The 18,529-nt window shown below is 48.0% G+C and overlaps 1 protein-coding gene across 5 annotated transcripts in view; it reads left to right on the top strand.

Annotated features, from left to right (window-relative positions):
• Positions 1–18,529, top strand: part of ABCA1 (ATP binding cassette subfamily A member 1) — a 128,645-nt gene that overhangs the window by 28,236 nt on the left and 81,880 nt on the right. For all 5 annotated transcript variants that reach the window (XM_077912764.1, XM_077912766.1, XM_077912763.1 and 2 more), the window contains exons 3-5: positions 860–953; positions 5,157–5,298; positions 6,579–6,697. In XM_077912764.1, coding sequence (XP_077768890.1) covers positions 860–953; positions 5,157–5,298; positions 6,579–6,697 — 355 coding nt within the window. The remainder of the gene's footprint in view (positions 1–859; positions 954–5,156; positions 5,299–6,578; positions 6,698–18,529) is intronic.

Raw genomic sequence — 18,529 nt, 5'->3', positions numbered from 1 at the left:
CTTTGCACTTTTCCCAGCTCTTTCCAGTCGTGGAGACGCACAGGTCAATGTGGAGCCCTGTGTCCATTTCCGTTGCCCTCTGGAGCCTTCTCCTCAGCCCCGCGGGGAGGCAAGTTGTGTGTGTTTCAAGGAGCCAAGGTGGGGGCACCGCGTTGAGCCCCGCAGGCTGCTCCACCCTTTCCTTTCCACAGAGGGTCCTTCCCTACCTGACACTGTCCTTGGGCTGGGAGTGCAAAGCTAACTCCCTGCTTGCCCTCAGCTTCCTCAAACTGCCCCAGGAAGCCAGTGACCAGGAAGCCAGTGACAGATGAGGACAGGCTGGCGGAGAAGGCCCTGGGAGGACTATGCATGCGATGCTGTTACAGGGGAAGGGCTTCTCCGCAGCCTGAGAGATCAGAGGGTCTTGAGGAACGAAGATTAAGTAGAGAGCCAGAGGATGCAGGGTAGGAGGGTTTTCTCTTTCTTTCTTTAAGATTTTTTTTATTTATTCATGAGACACGGGGGGGCGGGGGGGCGGCGGCGGCGCAGGGACACAAGCAGGCTCCATGCAGGGAGCCTGATGTGGGATTCGATCCTGGGCCTCCAGGATCACACCCTGGGCCGAAGGCAGGCCTCTAACCACTGAGCCACCCGGGGATCCCCGGGTCTTCCCTTTCTTAAGGAGAACACAGAGGCACGGAAGGAGTATGTCATAACATGAGGGCCGCCAACAACTTGGCATTGCTAAAGCCCGGAGGGTGCTGGGAGAGGCCGGGAGCTGGTCAGTTGTTCCATGAGCGGCCCTAGGTTTCCCGGAGTCCAGTGGAGTCCGGCCTCCGAGTCGTAGATTCACAGTGCTCTCTGTCTTGCTCCCCCCCAGTGTCAGCTGTTGCTGGAAGTGGCCTGGCCTCTGTTTATCTTCCTGATCCTGATCTCCGTGCGGCTGAGCTACCCGCCCTATGAGCAACATGAGTGTGAGTATCTGCGCGCCCGCCCCAGGGCACGGTCTCCGGGAAACACTGCACCTGGGTTGGAACCGAAAAGCTCCTAAGTTTTTGATAAGGCGTGAACTCCGGAAACCATTTACGGTCCTAGAGAACGGTGATAACAGTAATGATAATAATAGCCAGCATCTGTTTCATACATTTTAGATCATGAAAGTAAAATAAGCTTTACCTACCGCCAAGTCAGAGAGTGGGGGTTCGGTAAACCGCCTGAGGCTCGGCCGGACCTCAGCTGTCATCTGGACGCTGCCAGGGCTTTTTCATATGCTTTGTCTTTTTTCATATGCACAGTTGTAAGTCAGGGACCACAGTATTTGAAGCAGCATTTGTATAGAACTGCTCGGATTGACTACTATCATTTCACTTGACTGTCACAACCACCTCATATAATAGACCCTCGTTGTGAACATAGGCTTTAATTTCTTTTTTTTTTTTTTTTTAAGATTTTATTTATTAATTCATGAGAGGCACAGAGACACAGGCAGAGGGAGAAGCAGGCTCTAATGCAGGGAGCCCAATGTGGAACTCGATCCAGGGACTCCAGGATCATGCCCTGGGCCGAAGGCAGGTGCTCAACCGCTGAGCCACCCAGGTGTCCCTAATTTCTTTTTTTTTTTTTTTTAAATTTTTTTTTTTTGTCCCTAATTTCTTGATGAGTAAATTGGGACTCCAAAAAGCACAGGGACGTTCCTGAGGTCACACAGCTAATAAGTGACACAGATGAAATCGAGCTCCGACCATCTGACTCTCGGTGATGTCAGGAGTTGCCTCTACAGTGAGGGTAGAAAATACAGTAGAGGCTAAGAGCCTGAGAGCCCTAGATGGCAGGTTCCCTGGGTTTGAATCCTGGCTTTGACACTTCCCAGGTATATCAGGTTGGGCAAGTGACCTAACTTCTCTGTACCTGAGTGTCCTCAACTCTGTCAAAGGGGGATGATGGCACCTACCCCCTGTGGTTGTCCCGAGTATTATTCTGTAATCACCGTCTTTGTCTTCTGGCTAGACTCACTAGATGGACTGTCTGCAGAAATGTCCCAGTGCAAAGGGTCAACGTTTATGTGGGAGGTTTATTTTTATTTAAAAAATTTTTTTAATTGATTAATTTTTAAGATTTTATTTACTCATGAGAGACACAGAGAGCGAGGCAGAGACATAGGCAGAGGGAGAGGCAGGATCCCCACAGAGAGGGATCCCAATACAGGATGCAATCCCAGAACCCTAGGATCACGCCCTGAGCCAAAGGCAGATGCTCAACCACTGAGCCACCCGGGGTCCCTAACATGAGAGGTGTAATTGGGATCTCTGTTCCATTGCTTCAGTGACTTTTCCGACCAGTAGCCAGCTCCACTCACACCCTGCCAGCGGCACAGGCTTTTTTGCATGGTATGGTTTTTCAGGGAAGAGGGGGGTTAGGGTCACCTTTTAATAGTGTTCCTAGTCCGGTCCCATCTCTCTCAAAACACATAGGGGCAGTTATTTACCCGCTAATTTGCCAGTGCATATTATACATATTCAAGTTAAAAAAAAAAGGCCTCTGAAATTCACAAAACCTCAAGAACATCCTGCCAGATGTGATTTTTCTGATTTCCCCAGAAAGGAAAAGAGCATAAAATGAAATACACACTCAATTTGTAGGCCTGGGAGGTAATTCTGCTTTCTCTTTGGGTGCGCTAGAGATTAATGAACAAATGCACATTTGATTGTACTTTAGCATTACCCTAAGCTTCACTGAAGTACCCGTGTTAGGGAAGACTCAGCCTTTTTATCTGCTAGGCCGTGCTCTCAGGAATGATTGCAAGCAGGCAAGATGGTGTAGTGGAAATAGTGCAGACATTGGCATCAGACAAATGGGGGTTTGTTTGGATCCTTGCTACACTACTTGCTGAGGTCGTGATCTTGGGCAAGTTGAATTTTAACCCAGATCCCTCGCGATCTAGATGATAGATTCTCAGAAACATCAAATTCTTATACTTAGAGAAGGCAGATGAGATTTTTGCCCCTCAGCTGTGCACTTCTTGCATCCTTACCTCCTATTCTCACCCCCTTCCAGGGACCTAGCTAGAAGGGCAGAGAGCTAAGGTGAGGCTTGCAGAGGTGTCTGGTGTTTGGGAATGAAGGATTGATGTATAATTTCTTCTCCAGAAATCTTCCCTAGTTTGATCAAGAGCCATGAAGTTCCTAATCACTTCCCTGGGCCCTGGGAGTCCATTATGCTATCTGATTGTCATCCTGCCAAGTCCCATACTGCTTGTTTTTTTTTTTTGTTTTTTTTGTTTTTTTTGCAAATCTGGTGGGACCCAACCTATAGGGAAGGGTCTTTGTTGTACTCCCCAAAGATCAGCCCACAATAACTTCACCTCCATTGCCCTGTGCTGCCTGGACCAACACCACCCTATCTTTGGTGTCAGTATCTTCAGGAGGTTAAAGAGAATCCCTTGATTCTTCGAGTATTTGGTTGGATTACATAAACTTTTCCCTGTATGAGGAGCAGCTGACCTAGGCAAGGGACCTTGTTTGGTTTTCCTTGAACTATTAACAGGGAGATAAGGAGGTTGACTGAGTAAATGTTCAACAGGCCAGAGTCCCTGCAGAGGATGGCCACAGGGATCAGATCCTGTTACATCCTTGCTTTGGATGTGGCCTCTCCGGTTGGACTATGATAGAAGAAAAAGAAAAAACGACCCCAATGTTGGAAATGCAAAGGGTAGCTGGCTCTAGCTTATCTTCTGGGGGAGACTCTGTTAGCCCATCTGCACGAAAAGAGTAAGATAAATAAAACAGGATTCCTGCTTTGGAGGAAGGTGGTCACTGTGAGGTGGAAGGAGTGGTCCCAGTGGGACAGTAGCAGAGTGAGTACTCCCAACCAGAGTGCCGCAACAATCCTGGCGGGCTCCCTCACTGAGCCTTTGCCCTGTGCTGGCACTCTGTTACATGCTTTGTTGTAAGAACTCACGCCATACTCACTGCAGCTCTGTGAAGTAGATTGTATTTTTATCACCACTTTACAGATAGGGAAACTGAGGTAGGAGTTCAGTAACTTGGCCAAAGTTGCTACTTAGCAAGTTGCAGGCACTGGATATGAATCCCATAGGTCTGACCCCCCTCAGACCCCTACAGCAACACAGCTCTTTGTCACTTAGAGCCTTTTTTTTTTTTTTTTTTTTGGATGGTTGTTAACTCTTTTAGGGTCATAGGTAACCCTGAGAATATGATGAAAGCTGGAGCCATGGCCTTTATGTCCAAAGGAATTCACACATGCTTGGTCCTTAGGTTATAGAGCGCTTGGTTCCAGGGCACATTTATCTTGATCCTCCTAAGTGGCACCTGTGGCAACTACCACAAACCCAAATGTGCCTTTGACACCTAGGACCCACCCAAGTACTGCCAAACATGCTGTTTGTAAGGTGCTATTGCATAATGAGGGGAAAGGAGAGTGAGGAGGTGACCAATGGGCTGGGTGGGGCCCATTGTTTTGATGAAGAACATAACAGCACTGACAACAAATGTAGCTTCACAGATGACATCTGACCCCAAGTTAGCATGTTTATCAGGTGTCCTTGAAGAGCCTGTGAGCGGCAGAGGAGGAGAAACTAATATGTTTGGCCAATGGAGGACCGTCAGAGGGGACTGAGGACCGCTGGAGTACAGGGGAAGCCTAAGGTCTAAGGGAAGGAGCATGGACTGGGATCACGGAAATGTGGGGTCCACTCCCAGTCCTGCCCACTGACTCCCTGAGCACTCTTCACCTGCCACTTCATCTTGCTGTGGTTTCCTTAGAGCATGAAGGAATTGGATCAGGTCATTCTCAGGGCTCCTCCATGTCTCAGGCAGGTGAGGCAGGTGGTGGAAGGTGAAGTATGGGTAGTTGGGAACTTTCTGCATGCCAGGCCCTTCCGTGCATGGCCAGCTCTGCCCCTCTCATCATTTCCCCAAGGCTGAGGTCATGGAGCCCATTCTCCAGATGATGCAAGTAGATTAAGAACTACTATCTGATGCCAGGTTTCCAACTCAGGCTGGGGTCAGCTCAGAGGTGGCCAGTCTCTCTGGGATGTGAGGAAGGGGACAGATTTGGGATGGAGCAGTGTATGGGTGGAACCAAAAGAGATGAAGGTTCCATGAGACCGCTTCAAAGAACTAATGTTTCTTTTTGTGTTTTTCTTCTCAATTTCATAGGCCACTTTCCAAACAAAGCCATGCCCTCTGCAGGAACGCTTCCTTGGATTCAGGGGATTATCTGTAATGCCAATAACCCCTGCTTCCGCTATCCGACTCCTGGTGAGGCCCCTGGGGTGGTTGGAAACTTTAACAAATCCATGTAAGTACCGTATCAGGTTTTCTCTCCAAACTTGTCAGTTAATACGTTTCCTTCCCTTCTCAACCTCTGGAGGATTTTGAGTGGTTGAATTTGAGTGAAGTTGCTTTTGTAAAGATTTGAAGAATGAGGGCAGGGAGAGTGGCCGCCAGGATTTAAGACTGTGGGATCTTCCTTTGGCGCATTTTAGGGGTAACGATGAGTAGCTTTTATGACAATAAGAGTTGTGTGGTTGGGGGCATTCTTCCCCAAACTGGTCAGTAACGAGGGAAGGGGGAGACACGACACTGCAGCTCTGTCCGGTAATTAGCCTACTCACGTAGCCACATTTCCTGGGCATCTGAAGTGGCTGGTCAACAGCTGGGGGAGGTGGTACACAGCTGTGCACAGGAGGGGCCCACGGCCAAGGCTGGGAGAGCCTGTTACTTTATTCCAGATTGGCTCTTACTCTGTCACTGCCCTGTCATGCCGCAGTGTCCCAACGCCTGCAGGTGTTCCTCTTCCCCAGGTGTGAGTTCCCTGAGGGCCAGGAGCTTGCTTCCTATGCTTTTGTATTCGTGGCTCCTGGCTTCAACACTGGACGTAAAGATGGACTTAATAAGTGTTTGCTGCACGAGCCATGGAAGATTCTTGGAACACACGGAACCCTGGCATGAGTTAGAGTGGACAGAGGACTGTGGGGGAGGTATCAGGACAGTTCCGAGGAAGCTGCAGCCAGGCCAGACAAGGCCACGTTGTAATATTCACAGACCTTAGGCTATGTCGCTTTCAGGGACCCCCTTCTTGCACACAAAAATATTAAGAATTTTATTTTATAACTGTGTTGGTACCAAGATGGATATAATCCAGGTTGGATTTTTTTAATCATATATATTCATTCTGAATTTCATTTTTAATTCTGATTTTAAAAGACATTAAAAATTTTGGGGGATCCCCAAGAGCATCCTGGGCCCTGGGCACTGTGCCTACTGTGTCTCATGGATAAGCTGGCCCTGGATGTGTGTGTGTGTGATGGGGGAGCTGCTGGGCCTTGAAGGATCATAAGATTTGGTTGTGTGGACACCTGGGAAGAGCATTTGGGGCAGGGATGGTGGGTGGGAGGGCAGGAACGTCAGGTATTAGTGAAGCTGGGCGTGGGGAGCAGTAGGAGTGCCCAGCGCTGGCCCATGGAAGAAGACCTGGCTAGCCAGGCTGGGACATGTTTTCCTGGCAGGTACTTTCTTCAAGCTAGAGAGGCAGCTGGTCTAACCAGGGCTTTTCTTCTTTTCTTGCACCCCCTGCAGTGTGTCTCGCCTGTTCTCAGATGCTCAGCGGCTCCTTTTATATAGCCAGAAAGACACCAGCATGAAGGACATACACGAGGTTCTGAGGACGTTACGGCAGGTCGAGAGTTTCAGTTCAAGTAAGCACAAGCCTTCTGTGTACGGGCTCATAATTGGAAGCTGACCTACACGGGGGTGAGACGGCAGCCCGGGTGGCCTGGCACTTGCGCCGTTAGCTCTTCCCTGGGGAGCTTTCTTCCCCGGTGGCTGGGCTGTACGGCCTCCCTGCAGGAGGCATTTGAGAAGAAACTAGGAAGACAATGCATGTGCCAGCCTCCTTGGGCAGACGGGAGAAAAATCATCAGACAGGAATGGCACAGGCCTGCCATGAGGACGAAAGTTGCTGCCAACTTCATTTTTTTTGGAGTTGCCCAGTTGGTTGCAGTGAATGGGCAGTTTTATAGACAGGGGGTAGTGAAGTGCACGTAAGAGCAATTAAAGTTGCAGCTTGATATGGATACGTGAAAGTGAAGCCCTTATTTCTAGAAGGGAAATGCAGCTCATCTTCCACCTTGTCATTTGATTGTTTTGTCTGATGGGCACTGGAAGTCTCATCTTCTAGAAGTGAAGTCTTCATCTCTGATCTGATAGGTGCGCAGGTTGCTTCCTGCCCGCCACTGAGGAAGGGTTGGAGGAACAGATGGTTTATTGCCCCGGGGCAGTGGCTGCAGGAGTCGTGGAGCAGCCTGCCAGGCGGTGGCCTACCCAGGGGATGGGGGGCGGTGGGAGCAGTCCCCTGGGTGCAGGCGGTCACGGCGTGCGTGGTAGAGAATTTAAAAGCAGTAGTGAAGCCGACGAAGAGTTGGTCTGCTTTCTGTCATCACCATGTGCCCATGGTTCTAAGCAATGTCAGTCATAAATTACTCCCCATCATGGGCCAGCCGTTGCCACTGGTCCATCCAGGAAAGTACTTTTTACTCAGTTTGGTGTTTCAGGAGGGATAGGGAGGGTCAGCCTCTGCTGAAAAACCTCCCAGTTTGTGATCCACTTGGCAAAAAAAAGAAGTGTGTAAAGTGATAGAGTTTCAATCAGGCTTGGAGCATTTTCTTGGGAAGACAGAACTGTGCTTTCCCTGGGCAAGAGAAGAGGCCGTGAGCAGTGTGGGACCTGATAGCACAGGGAGGGTTGTGTGGGTGGCAGGGAGCCGTGTCCTTCACCTCGGAGAAAGGTGTGGCTGTGCTTGGCCTCCTGGGTCAGCTGCGAGGAGCTCCTGGCTGGACCACTCTGGGCTGCGCGGCTTGGCCATCTGGGTGCTCTTTGCTCGTCCAGTAGGCCCCTAACCTTGCACCATGTCTCTGTCCCAGCATAGGACCCAGGGTTAGACACCAATCAAAGTCTCTGTCCTTTCTGATCTCCTGGAGGGACCCCTGCCTGGCAGACCAGCGGCAGAACTGGGGTTACCTCTCCTACTACCGAGGGACAGTGTGGCCCGTAGGAAAGAGTGCCAGGGTATATTACTTTGTAGCTTTGTGACCTTGTGACTAAGTCATCTAGGCCCTTTTAGGCTACTCTTCTCATCTGTAGAAGAGGACAGTAGGAGAACCTACTGGAGAATCTCAGGATTGTTGTGAGGAATAAATGAGATAATGCATGTAATTGCTTAAAAACAGCACCGGGCACGTAGGAAGCACTTAGTGAATATGAGCTGCGATTATTTTGAAGTGGTGATGTCTTGGCCAAACCTTTTTTTTTTTTTTTTTGAGATTTATTTACTCATGAGAGAGAGAGAATGAGGCAGAGACATAGGCAGAAGGAGAAGCAGGTTCCCTGTGGGGAGCCTCATGTGGGACTCAATCTCTGGACCCCGGGATCATGCCCTGAGCCAAAGGCAGATGCTCAACCACTGAGCTACCTAGGCGTCCCTTGGCCAAACCATTTGACTCCTCTGAGCCTTCATTTCTTCATCTATAAAATAATAGGTAACTTGCAACGTAAAATGTCAAACCTGACACAGTGTCTGTCACATAACAGATGTTCAATAAATGGGAGCCACTCTTCTTCTTAGATGTCAGTGAGGCGTATCTGAGCGCCTGGCCTTGCTCCTCTGCCTCTTCATGGCTAGAGACACAGACTAACTGATGGGGCTAAGTTGTTAGAGTTTCAGATCCTAGTGGGGGCTTCGTTGGACACAGAAACAGTTTTCTTCTTTGAGCAACCGGAGACATGAGCTAGGGTGGAGAAGAGAAGACAAACGTGTGTCCAAAAAACTTTCTCTGGGAATCTCTGAAGAGAGGATCTCTTGTGAATTTGATGGTATCATATCAACACACCCAGCCCATTCCCTTCCCTGCCCTGCAGCTACTTCCTAAATAGCTCCTACCTTTCTTTGCCTGGCTTGCATCACTGAGCCAGGCCTTGGACTGGAGGGAAATGCACAGAAATGTTGCTTCTTCTTTGGTGAAATCAGTAGCTTTTTGCCAAATTTGAATAGCACTCTAGATTTCAGAGAGAATCCAAGGCTGGGTTCTGTCAGTGTAGATCTCGACCTGGAGACCTGTGTTTATCTGCACTGACAGCCCTACTCACAGTATGATGATGGGCTTAGCCCTCCTACATGGTCACTGTCAGAATTGGAAGCATCTGTGGCCTGGAGTCTTGCCCTCATCAACCTTCTCTACGACACACCCACTTCCTGCAGTGGGACTTAACCTCTCACATGGCAGCTCATTTTGGATATTAATAGCTCTGATCAGCACAAAATATTCACTACCCTGCTATACCATGAGGCTAATTCAATTTCCCTTGAAATATTTAAAGACAGCTCTTGTGTTTTTTTTCCCTTTTCTTCATGAAGTCTTTGATTTTTTTCTAGGCTAAACATCCTCCATTCCTCTTCTGGAATGTTTTTTCCTCCCTGGTTTCTGCCCCTCCTCTGCTTGTGTTTTACTGTGTTTATGTCTTCTTTGTAGTTTATCAGAAATTACAACAGTATTCCAGCACAGATTAGAAAGGGATTTTTTTTGCTTGCCCCGTTCTGAGCACCATATTTCTGTTAATGCAATATGAGATTGCATTAGACTTTTTGGCATCCACGTCACACTGTTGACGCCTATTCTGTCTGCAGTCAACCAACATTACAGTCTTTTAAATGCACAGTATTGCAAGTTACTTGTTCTCCATTTCTTAATCATGCTGTTGGCCATTTAAACCCAAAGGGAAAACAATCTGTTTCCTTTCTGTTTTACATTTTTAAATTCCCTGTGTCATTTCTGTCCTACCCAAACCATTTTCGATTCTGATTTTGCCATGTGTATATTTGCTGCTGTTTATTGTTTCCTGTCATGAAGGAATTTGATAAATAGCTCTCTTTGTTCTCATCCAAGTCATTAATTACTGCGAACCAAGGCTTGAGGTTTGGATCAGTCCACTGGAGACTAATCATGCCTTTGGACACTACCACTCAGACTCTTACAGATTCACCAGCCTATGATGTCATCAGTGCTGGGCCCCTGCCCTGTGATCTACTTGGAGGATTTGTGATTTCCTTCAGCTCGAATCTGCTAGATTCACTGGACTGTCCACAGAATAATTTGTGGATGTGGGGATCTCTACTCAGGTACTATCTTCTAATCCCATGGTTTCCGGGGCCTGAGCATCGTTTTATTTCTACTTATTGGATGAGACCTTAGAGGTCTTTTTGTTCACTTATAGATGAAGGGGTTGACTAATTTAGTCATTAGCCAATACTTATTATTCTAGGTGCTGGGACACAGAGCTGTACACCACAAAAGGCCCCTGTTCATATGTAACTTCTACTTTAGGAAATAATCTGATCCAGAAGGGGGAATGACTTTTCCAAATTTGCACAGCCACCATAGGTTGTTCTAGGAATGGAATACAGCTAAATGTCTGCTGCTCCATGAAATTCTCTTTCTATAGTGCTATCTTAGGCTGTCCTAAGTAATCTTTCAATTGAGAAGATCTCTAGTTTTAAGAACTAAATCACAGATAAGTCTAATTATTCTTGAAACTATCCTAATGAGAAACCCATGTAGGAAGCCTTACAGAGGGGCATTACCCTGTTTTCTCATCACTGAAACTTTTGGGGACATTTAATTATTTTCTTCTTAAACCTTTACCTACACAGGTTGAGCAGTGGTTAAATTAAAGTTTGGGAGTCCATGTGAGGAGCGTTCATTCTTCCTAAGTTCCTATCATGACTGCAACAGTGGAAATGTAAAAATTGGACGAATTCTCAGGAACCATAGAAGAAGTGACAGGTTTAGATTCTGTTTCTGAGATGCAGACTGGCAAGGATGAGTGAGTCTCTGACTGAGTTTGATGTAGTATCTGAGATTGTTATTTCAAGCAGTATACAGATGACAGCTTTTAGTTTTAACTCATATCAAATTGCACCTTCATGGGCGTTGTTGCTTAGGAGGATGTTAAACAAGAATTTCAAGAGTATACTGTTTTATGTGCATGTGGTGGAACTTGTGAGAGCGGTTTGTAAATGATAGAAAATTGGAAAATGCTGATATAAGAGAAAGAATTTGGGGCTTTGTGTTAAAATTTATTTTGGGAACAAATTCAGGCTTGACCTCTCATCATCTGTGAACCATGGGCATGTTTAGATTATCTCTGACCCTCAGTTTACCTAGAAACTAGAGATTAGCTGCCCCAAGGGTCATTGAGCATTAGATCAGATGACATCCCGGGAGCATGGCACATAGTCGACACACAATAAGTCTGAGTTGGCTCATCTCCCCTTCTGTTCCTGGCTGACTGGTTTTTAACCAATTTGTTCGATCTCTTTGGGCCTCGACTATCCTTGTCTTGAAATTGGGACTTTGGCAAAACAACCTGAAAATGTTTCATCTCGGAACCTTGGTCAGTACTTGGATGGGGGGGATCATCTGGGACTAACCATTGGTGTGGGCTATGCCCTAGACTGTGGTTCTTGAAGGAAGGACGGGGTCTCGTTCATGGTTCTACCTCAAGCATTAGCATAGTAGCAGGCACTTGGTAAGCAATTGGGGGATCTTGGTGGCATAAAATACCTTTGTGGAGAGAAAATACCACCCCTTTCTCCTTTACAGAGTGTTTTAAGGGTCAGGTGAAAGTGCTGGAAGAGGGCACCTGGGTGGGTCAGTCTGTTGAGCTTCTGCCTTCAGCTCAGGGTCTTGGGATTGAGCCCCGCATCGGACTCCCTGCTTCTCCCTCTCCACCACTTGTGCTCTCTCTCTTGCATGCACTTGTGCACTCTCTCACCCTCTCTCTCAAATAAATAAAATCTTTAACAGCAACAACAACAACAACAAAGTACTTGGAAAGCTATAAAACCCTGGCACATATAATTTTCTAGTTGATTCGCTCATGTGAACCCAAGTCAACCAGGCTAAATAATGACAAAAGTTCTTAAGACAGCCCTGGCTTGCTTTCTTCCACAAGGTTTACCTTCCAGAACTTTATAGGAAGTGCTGCCACGAACCTGAACACCAGAAGTAGATTTACTGAGCAGCTAAAGAAGTTTCACTTTCCCAGGCTCCTCTGAAAGCCCTGGTTGAGATCTTAGCTATCAAAAAGTGTCAATGTAGGATTTTTAAAAAATACTCTTTCATAAAGAGAGCCTCCCAAGCTGTGTCCGCCTCAGGCCTCACAAACCTGCATCTGCTCTTGCCAGAGGCCCTGCAGAGACAGGAAGAACTGCCATCTTCCTTAGCCTCCTTCTCGGCCCTTCCTCTCAGGCTCTGTCACCACACCAGTCCACCAGCCCGTCTCTGGGAATCTGGCATGTTCGGATGGGGTGACTAGCAGACTGGCCAGAGCCAAGGCCTCCCCAGTGGGGCTGGTGTTGCTCAGATCAGGACTCGGCTGGAGAAGATGTCCTTTTGCTTTCTACTCTGTCTTTTCTACTCATTTCCTTTTCAGCTATTTAAATGCATTGTGTAGCGGTACCCACCAGGCTCTTTGGTGGGCCCCCTGCTGAACGTTTCTGCTCATACACCCGCTCTACCCTGATGCCCCAGACTCCTCTTCTTCTCTAACTGGCATGGTGGGCCCAGGCTCCTCACGAGTTTACGCGTGTATAGGGGTCAGCGCTTCCTCCTTGGCTGGAAGTTGGGAAATGCACATCCTGGGGCTGAGGCTTCTTGCTGTCCTGGGCCGGCCACCCTCACATCCGCTGTAAGTAGTTCCCAGCTCCCCCACTGTCCCTCATTTTCGTGGTTAGTTAGGCTCTTGCCCACCACTGTATCCCACGGCTGCTCCCTCAGCCTCACTGTTGCTCCAGAACAACTCTGGTGCTTGAGGAGGTGCTGTGGAAGTTCTCTATCAGCTCTGACCCGACTGGATAGGATTACGTGTGGGTTCTGTGATGTGGCTGGATGCCAGATCCCCAGTGCCCCCTCCCTGTGTAAGGGACTCAGCAACTTCCATCCTCTGCCAAGATCTTAGGTCTCCAGGTGTCAGACGCTGTCCCCCAGAGTACAGCCACCCTACTGCTTTTTAAGAGAAGCTGAGTAGGTGTTCTGTGGGACATCAGAAGATCATTCTCTGGATCTGCTGAATCAGGCCAGGCTAGGTAGGTGGGACAGTTGAGGGATGGCTTTCATGCACTCTGTAGGGCTGGCAAGGGACACATTTCTGTGGATGCCATGTACACCACAGTCCACGTGCACAGCGCTCCCCCTGAGAATGATGCTCCCTGAAGTTGGATAGCGCATGGCCTGCATGGCTCTTTGCTCTGGCCTGGAGTACCTATGTCAGTACCTGCCAGTGAGGACTAGGGTTACAACTGGCCTCCTACAGTGCCCAACCTGGGGGCTTCTGAAATGCCTTCTGTCCGGGGTGTAGAGAGTCCTCTGAAGCTTACGAGAGCTTTTCTAGGAAAGAACAAGGAAGATCCTTTGGGCATTTTGTTACTGGGCTGGAGATATCACTTTGGAAGACATGCCACATCATTGGGATCAAGGGTTGGAAATTGGAAGGGGGCGGGGATGGGAGATCCAGGGCCACCCTGCATGCTTCCCCACATCCTGACTTGGGTCTTGAGCTTGTCCGTCCCTTCAGCTAGGTTTTGTTAGGTCAGTGGCATAGCTGCCATTTTCTATATATTCATGGTACAAATCTGCTTTGTTTGTCCTTTCTGATGTGGCTCTGTAAGACTTTCGTGAAATAAGTCCTGAGGGTTACGCTGGATTTTACTTAGGGAAGAGGGTCATAACTTTCTGACTGTTGGATTTACTGGTAATACTGCAAACTCACTCTGTGGACCTTTGATTCTGCTTTGATCTTTGAGAGTCCAGCAGACACGATCCCCCCGAGGGTAGGGCAGGCAGCCTTTGGTGACATGGCAAGGTAGTTGGCTGTTGAAAGGGAGTTGAGGGAAGAGGATATAAAACTGTTATCTTGCAAACATCCACCACGCAGTACAATTTAGTACCAAGAAAACATTTGGCAGCCAGACTGCCTTGGTTCACATTCTGGCTTTTCTGCTTATCAGCTATGTGACCTTAGATAATTCCATAACATCTCTGTCTCAGTTTCCTCAAAATGGAGACACCAATGAGCTGATATGGGTAAAGCATCTAGTGCAGTGCTGGGCACGTAAGAGACACCAGGCTTGTACTTCAGGTCACTGCATATCATGCAAGATAGGGAATTTTGTTTCTTTCTATGCTCAAGAAAAGAGCTGAAGCTCAGAGAGGCTAAGTAACTTGCCTAAAGCATCATAGTTGGCAAAGGGAGAAAAAGGACTACAACTTCAGTCTTTCATACTCTGCTGTTACTATGTCCTCTAAAGAGAGCAGCCCGGGGTAGCCAGAAACTTCCCCAAGGTCACAGGATACAGGACACGGATGGCTGGCATCAGCAAGGAGACAAGAGGGCTTCTGAGAGAAATAGCAGACTTCCTCCACTTCCCGGCTTCAAGGGGGAACAGACATGGGTGGAACGTTCCCCAAGGCCCATCTAGAGAGAACATCCTGTGACTCATAGCCATTCCTCCTTCCCTGCCTGAACCCCTTCATTCCATTTGCACAGCCACCGAAGTTGAGGCTGCAGCCCCAAACTTTGTCTTCTGTCCTTGTGGGTCCCCTATGAGTCATCTTTTTGGGAGATCTGATGATACATGTGTCAACAATATGTCATCAGACTGGAAATTCTTTGAAATCTTTGCGTGATTGCAATTCACGTTCTGCATGCACTTGTTGAAAGTTCTGATCGAGGGCCTGGGGTTTCACATTTGAAACCTTTCCAACCTACTATGAGAAAGTTTTCCCAGACCTGTGAGGGCTGGGCTATGTCCGAGAGAGCCCAGGCCGCTGGTTTGCATCCAGGGAAGGGTCTAACCCCAGCTAGGCTGTAATCAGGTGGATGCAGTGCTGCAGTGCTATGTTGAAATATTACTTCAACTAAATTGAATCAAAGGTCAGCTTTACCCAGACAAGAATAGAAAACACAATTGCACTCAATTACAGGACAGCATGTACCCCACAACATCAGACTGCCTTTAAAACATTGGATTGTGTCAAGAACAGTGTTTCATGTGTCTTGCTTTTCCAGTGCAAGATTTATGTACCCCATGGGTGGCAAAGAGGAACTCGGGAGCCCAGTGTGTTTCTAGTTGAAAGCTTCCCATTTCTTGCCCTCTCATCACTGTTGCTTTGAGTCACAAAAGACAATCTTGGAATGACACTCGGTCCAACAGATGAAGTTGCAGCAAGTACTGATGCTGTTTTACATTTTGATACATGGGTACATTGAAGGCTTACAGCGCCATTAGCAGGTTGGTGTTGTCTCAATTTTTTTGAGGAGGAAACAGGCTTAAAAGGGATATATGTCTATTGCCTAAGGTCACAGAATAAAGCTGTAAGTTGAATCTGGGTCTGTTTGACTTAGGCTTAATAGCATCTTTCCACCACACCATGCTGCCCTGTTGCCTTATTCCAATACCAGGAATCTTGGGTGGCATTATCCATCTTTCGATGCCAAAAATGTGATGAAGCGATTTTAAAGAGTATAGTGATTCATTGAATTCCCCATCAGGTAGAAAGAGCCAAAGCTTTTTAGCCAGAGCTGATTGAATTCAAATATGTCACTTGCTTGCTCTGTGACCTTGAGCGGGGTGTTAACGTCTCTGGGTCTGTTTCCATGTTTGAAAAATGGGATTACAACATTTCTCATAAGCTTGTTTTAGGCGTTCTAGAAAAGCAATACATATAAGGAATCTGATGCTCTGTAAATGCTAATTACCTTCCTCTGCTCACAAATCACTGCTGTGTCCCTATCTTGATACAGTTTATTCCTTTTGAAGGGGAAAGCTAAGTTATTTATACATTATATATATGAACAGTTATTCCTTAGTTCTGCCCTGGAAAGAATCTCAGCCCCTACCTCATCTTAAACTCCTCTTCCTTTCCTGTGTTCCTGAGATCTCGGGGTCCTGGGGCTAATTCTGATCCCACGCCGCCTGGTGTTAGGAGCGTCTGGTCTCATTTTCAGTGGAGACCAGCTTCTCAGTGAGGATTGAATGCCTCAAACTCTTTTCTTTCTTCCCATCTCTTTTCCCCTCTGCCCTTTCTCTTAGATTCAGTCTTTCCTGTTCTTGGATCCTGTGCTTCTTCATGCTTTTGACCTCTTTCCTTCTCTTTGTTCTTTGCCTTTTCTGAGCATCTTCTCTCACCTTCCTACAAAGGCCTCCCTGGCCTTCACTAAGCACTTTCCATGCACAGTGCTTTCAGCTCTCCTCTTGCTTTGCCCAATACTGGCTTCTCCCTCTTTCTCTTCAGGTCCAGAGTTCATGTGGGTCAACATGACATCTGGTACCTGTCATCTTCTGTTACCTTCATTTCCTGCTGGGCTTCCACAGCCAGACGGTCACCCTCATGGCATCAGGAGTGCCCTTGGCCCATGCTGGCACATCACCCTTTCCCCCTGGGGCCACAGTCTCCACTAGTTCCTTGGGGACCTGGTTGCCATTAGGGTTCTCAGCTGACATCAGTCCTCATTCCAGGGGGGTTCTGACAGCACCTTGCCTACTTCTCAGTAAGACAGTGGGTATGCTACTGCCTTAGAAGATGTCTCTCTCGACCTCCTGCTTTTAATGGTGACTGTGGAGTAGCAGACAGGGCTGGAGGCTCACAGGTCTGCCCACCTGATCCTTTCTCCATCTCCTCACGGCTAAGACAAGGATCATGTCTTCATATAGCATCTCTTTTGTTACAGGCTCCTGCCTTCACAGAGCACTGGGAAATATTGCTCCTTTGAACCACACTACTAGTACTTCGGGTTTAGTAGCCATTTTGTAGCTTGTTGAATTAATGCAAGTTAACCTGTGTGTAAAATACTTTAAGGAATAGGTGTTTTGTAAGCTTTAGAATACTTCTGTTGGTCTCAGGAGAAGACTCTGGCTTCCCTGGTACTTGCTACAAAGGGTTCAGCGAGCGTGACCCTAAATATTCTGGTTTCTCTTGGGACCCTTTCACGTAATTATCATCTATGACTTTATCAACATTTGTTTTGAACTTGTTTAAACAAACCCGCACTCCTAGTAAAGGTAAACCTCCATTTCTAGAAAAGTGGAGGCTCAGAGAGCTCAAGTGACTCCTCCAAGGGGGTCTGGAAAATGACTGGAAAATTCTGGAACTGAGGTTTGAACCAGGTTAGCCAGTCTCCAGAACCTGAGACTGTTTGGTTATGTCTTGGTATCCCCTCAGCAAGCCCTCACTGTGGTGAAGAAATCTCTCGGGTTGGGAAGCCCAAGCGCAGATGCACAGTGGACAAATTCTGAAGCTGTACCCATCCCAAGCTCCTGACCTCTTCTCACCCAGCCCTAAGGGGTCACCCAGGGAGCAGCCACTCTCCCTGTCTCACTCTGCTGCCCAGAGCCCCGAAATTCCCAGAGAGGCCCTGGTCTTCCCAGAGAGGAGGGTCCAGCCATCTCAAGGAAGCTGGCAGTAGCTATCCCTGGAGAAGAAAGTAGAGCCCTAACATCAGGAAAAAAAGGAAAGCCCTAACTTACCAGCCCTATCTAGCAGAGAAGTGTCTTAAGGTTTTGTGTATATGGCCAGACAAGTTAGAATCTGGCCTGGTCCCCTCCAGGTCATTGCCCATTTGACAGGGCAAAGGCTGGGAGACCCTCCTGGGGTCATTTTAAGAAGAGTTTCTGGGCCCTTGGATGCTGACGTGATCTCTTTCTCTGCTTTTTCTCATTTTCCTCCTCCACCCACTTCTCAAGCCACTGATTGCTGTGGTTCCTTTTCATGTTGAACAAAAGAGACTACAGGGATCTTGAAACTCGAGCTGGGGACTGGAGGGTACTGACCGAGAGTAACCCCTGCCTGTGCCGAGGGCTTCCCTCCTCCGCCTTCCTGCCCGCCCTCCCTCCTCCCCGCCAGCCCTCCCCCTCCTCCCCACCAGTCCCCCCTTTCCCACAGGCCCTCCCCGCCCTTCCTGGTCCTCAGCTGTGCTCAGCCAGGCTGGGGAGAAGCAGAAGCAGCTCTAAGTGACCATGAAAACATGTTGCCGGGTGCAGGGCCTCCCCGCTGTCTGCTGTGGAAGTGTTTCCTCGGCCTGGTCAGTGAGGCCGGGCCCTGAGGATTGGCAAGAAACGGAGGCATCGGCCCTGTTCTTCCTCAGCCCACAGACACATATTTCACTTGTTTTGTTCTTCAGACTCTAAGATCCTGAATTGGGTTTTTGTTTTTGTTTTCTTTTTCTCCTTTCCTTTGCCCTACCTTTGTACATCCAAAGCAAAGCTCTTGGGAAATGGACAGGCCACCCTTCGGTCCATATTGGAGAGATTGTAGCGGGAAAGCTCTCTCCGCCTTCTGCTGGGTAGTGACTCTGAGTCTTCTCCGTGGGCAGCAGGGCCTCATGTTGAATTTAGCGAGCATCCCAGCTCCGTGGTGACTGTTCTGTGACAAGCATGCACCCCCTCTCAGTTCCCTGCGTCACCTGTTGAGGCTCAT

The sequence above is a fragment of the Canis aureus genome, chromosome 10 (assembly GCF_053574225.1).
Source record: "Canis aureus isolate CA01 chromosome 10, VMU_Caureus_v.1.0, whole genome shotgun sequence".
Lineage (NCBI taxonomy): Eukaryota > Metazoa > Chordata > Mammalia > Carnivora > Canidae > Canis > Canis aureus.
This window is presented reverse-complemented; position numbering and strand designations above follow the sequence as displayed.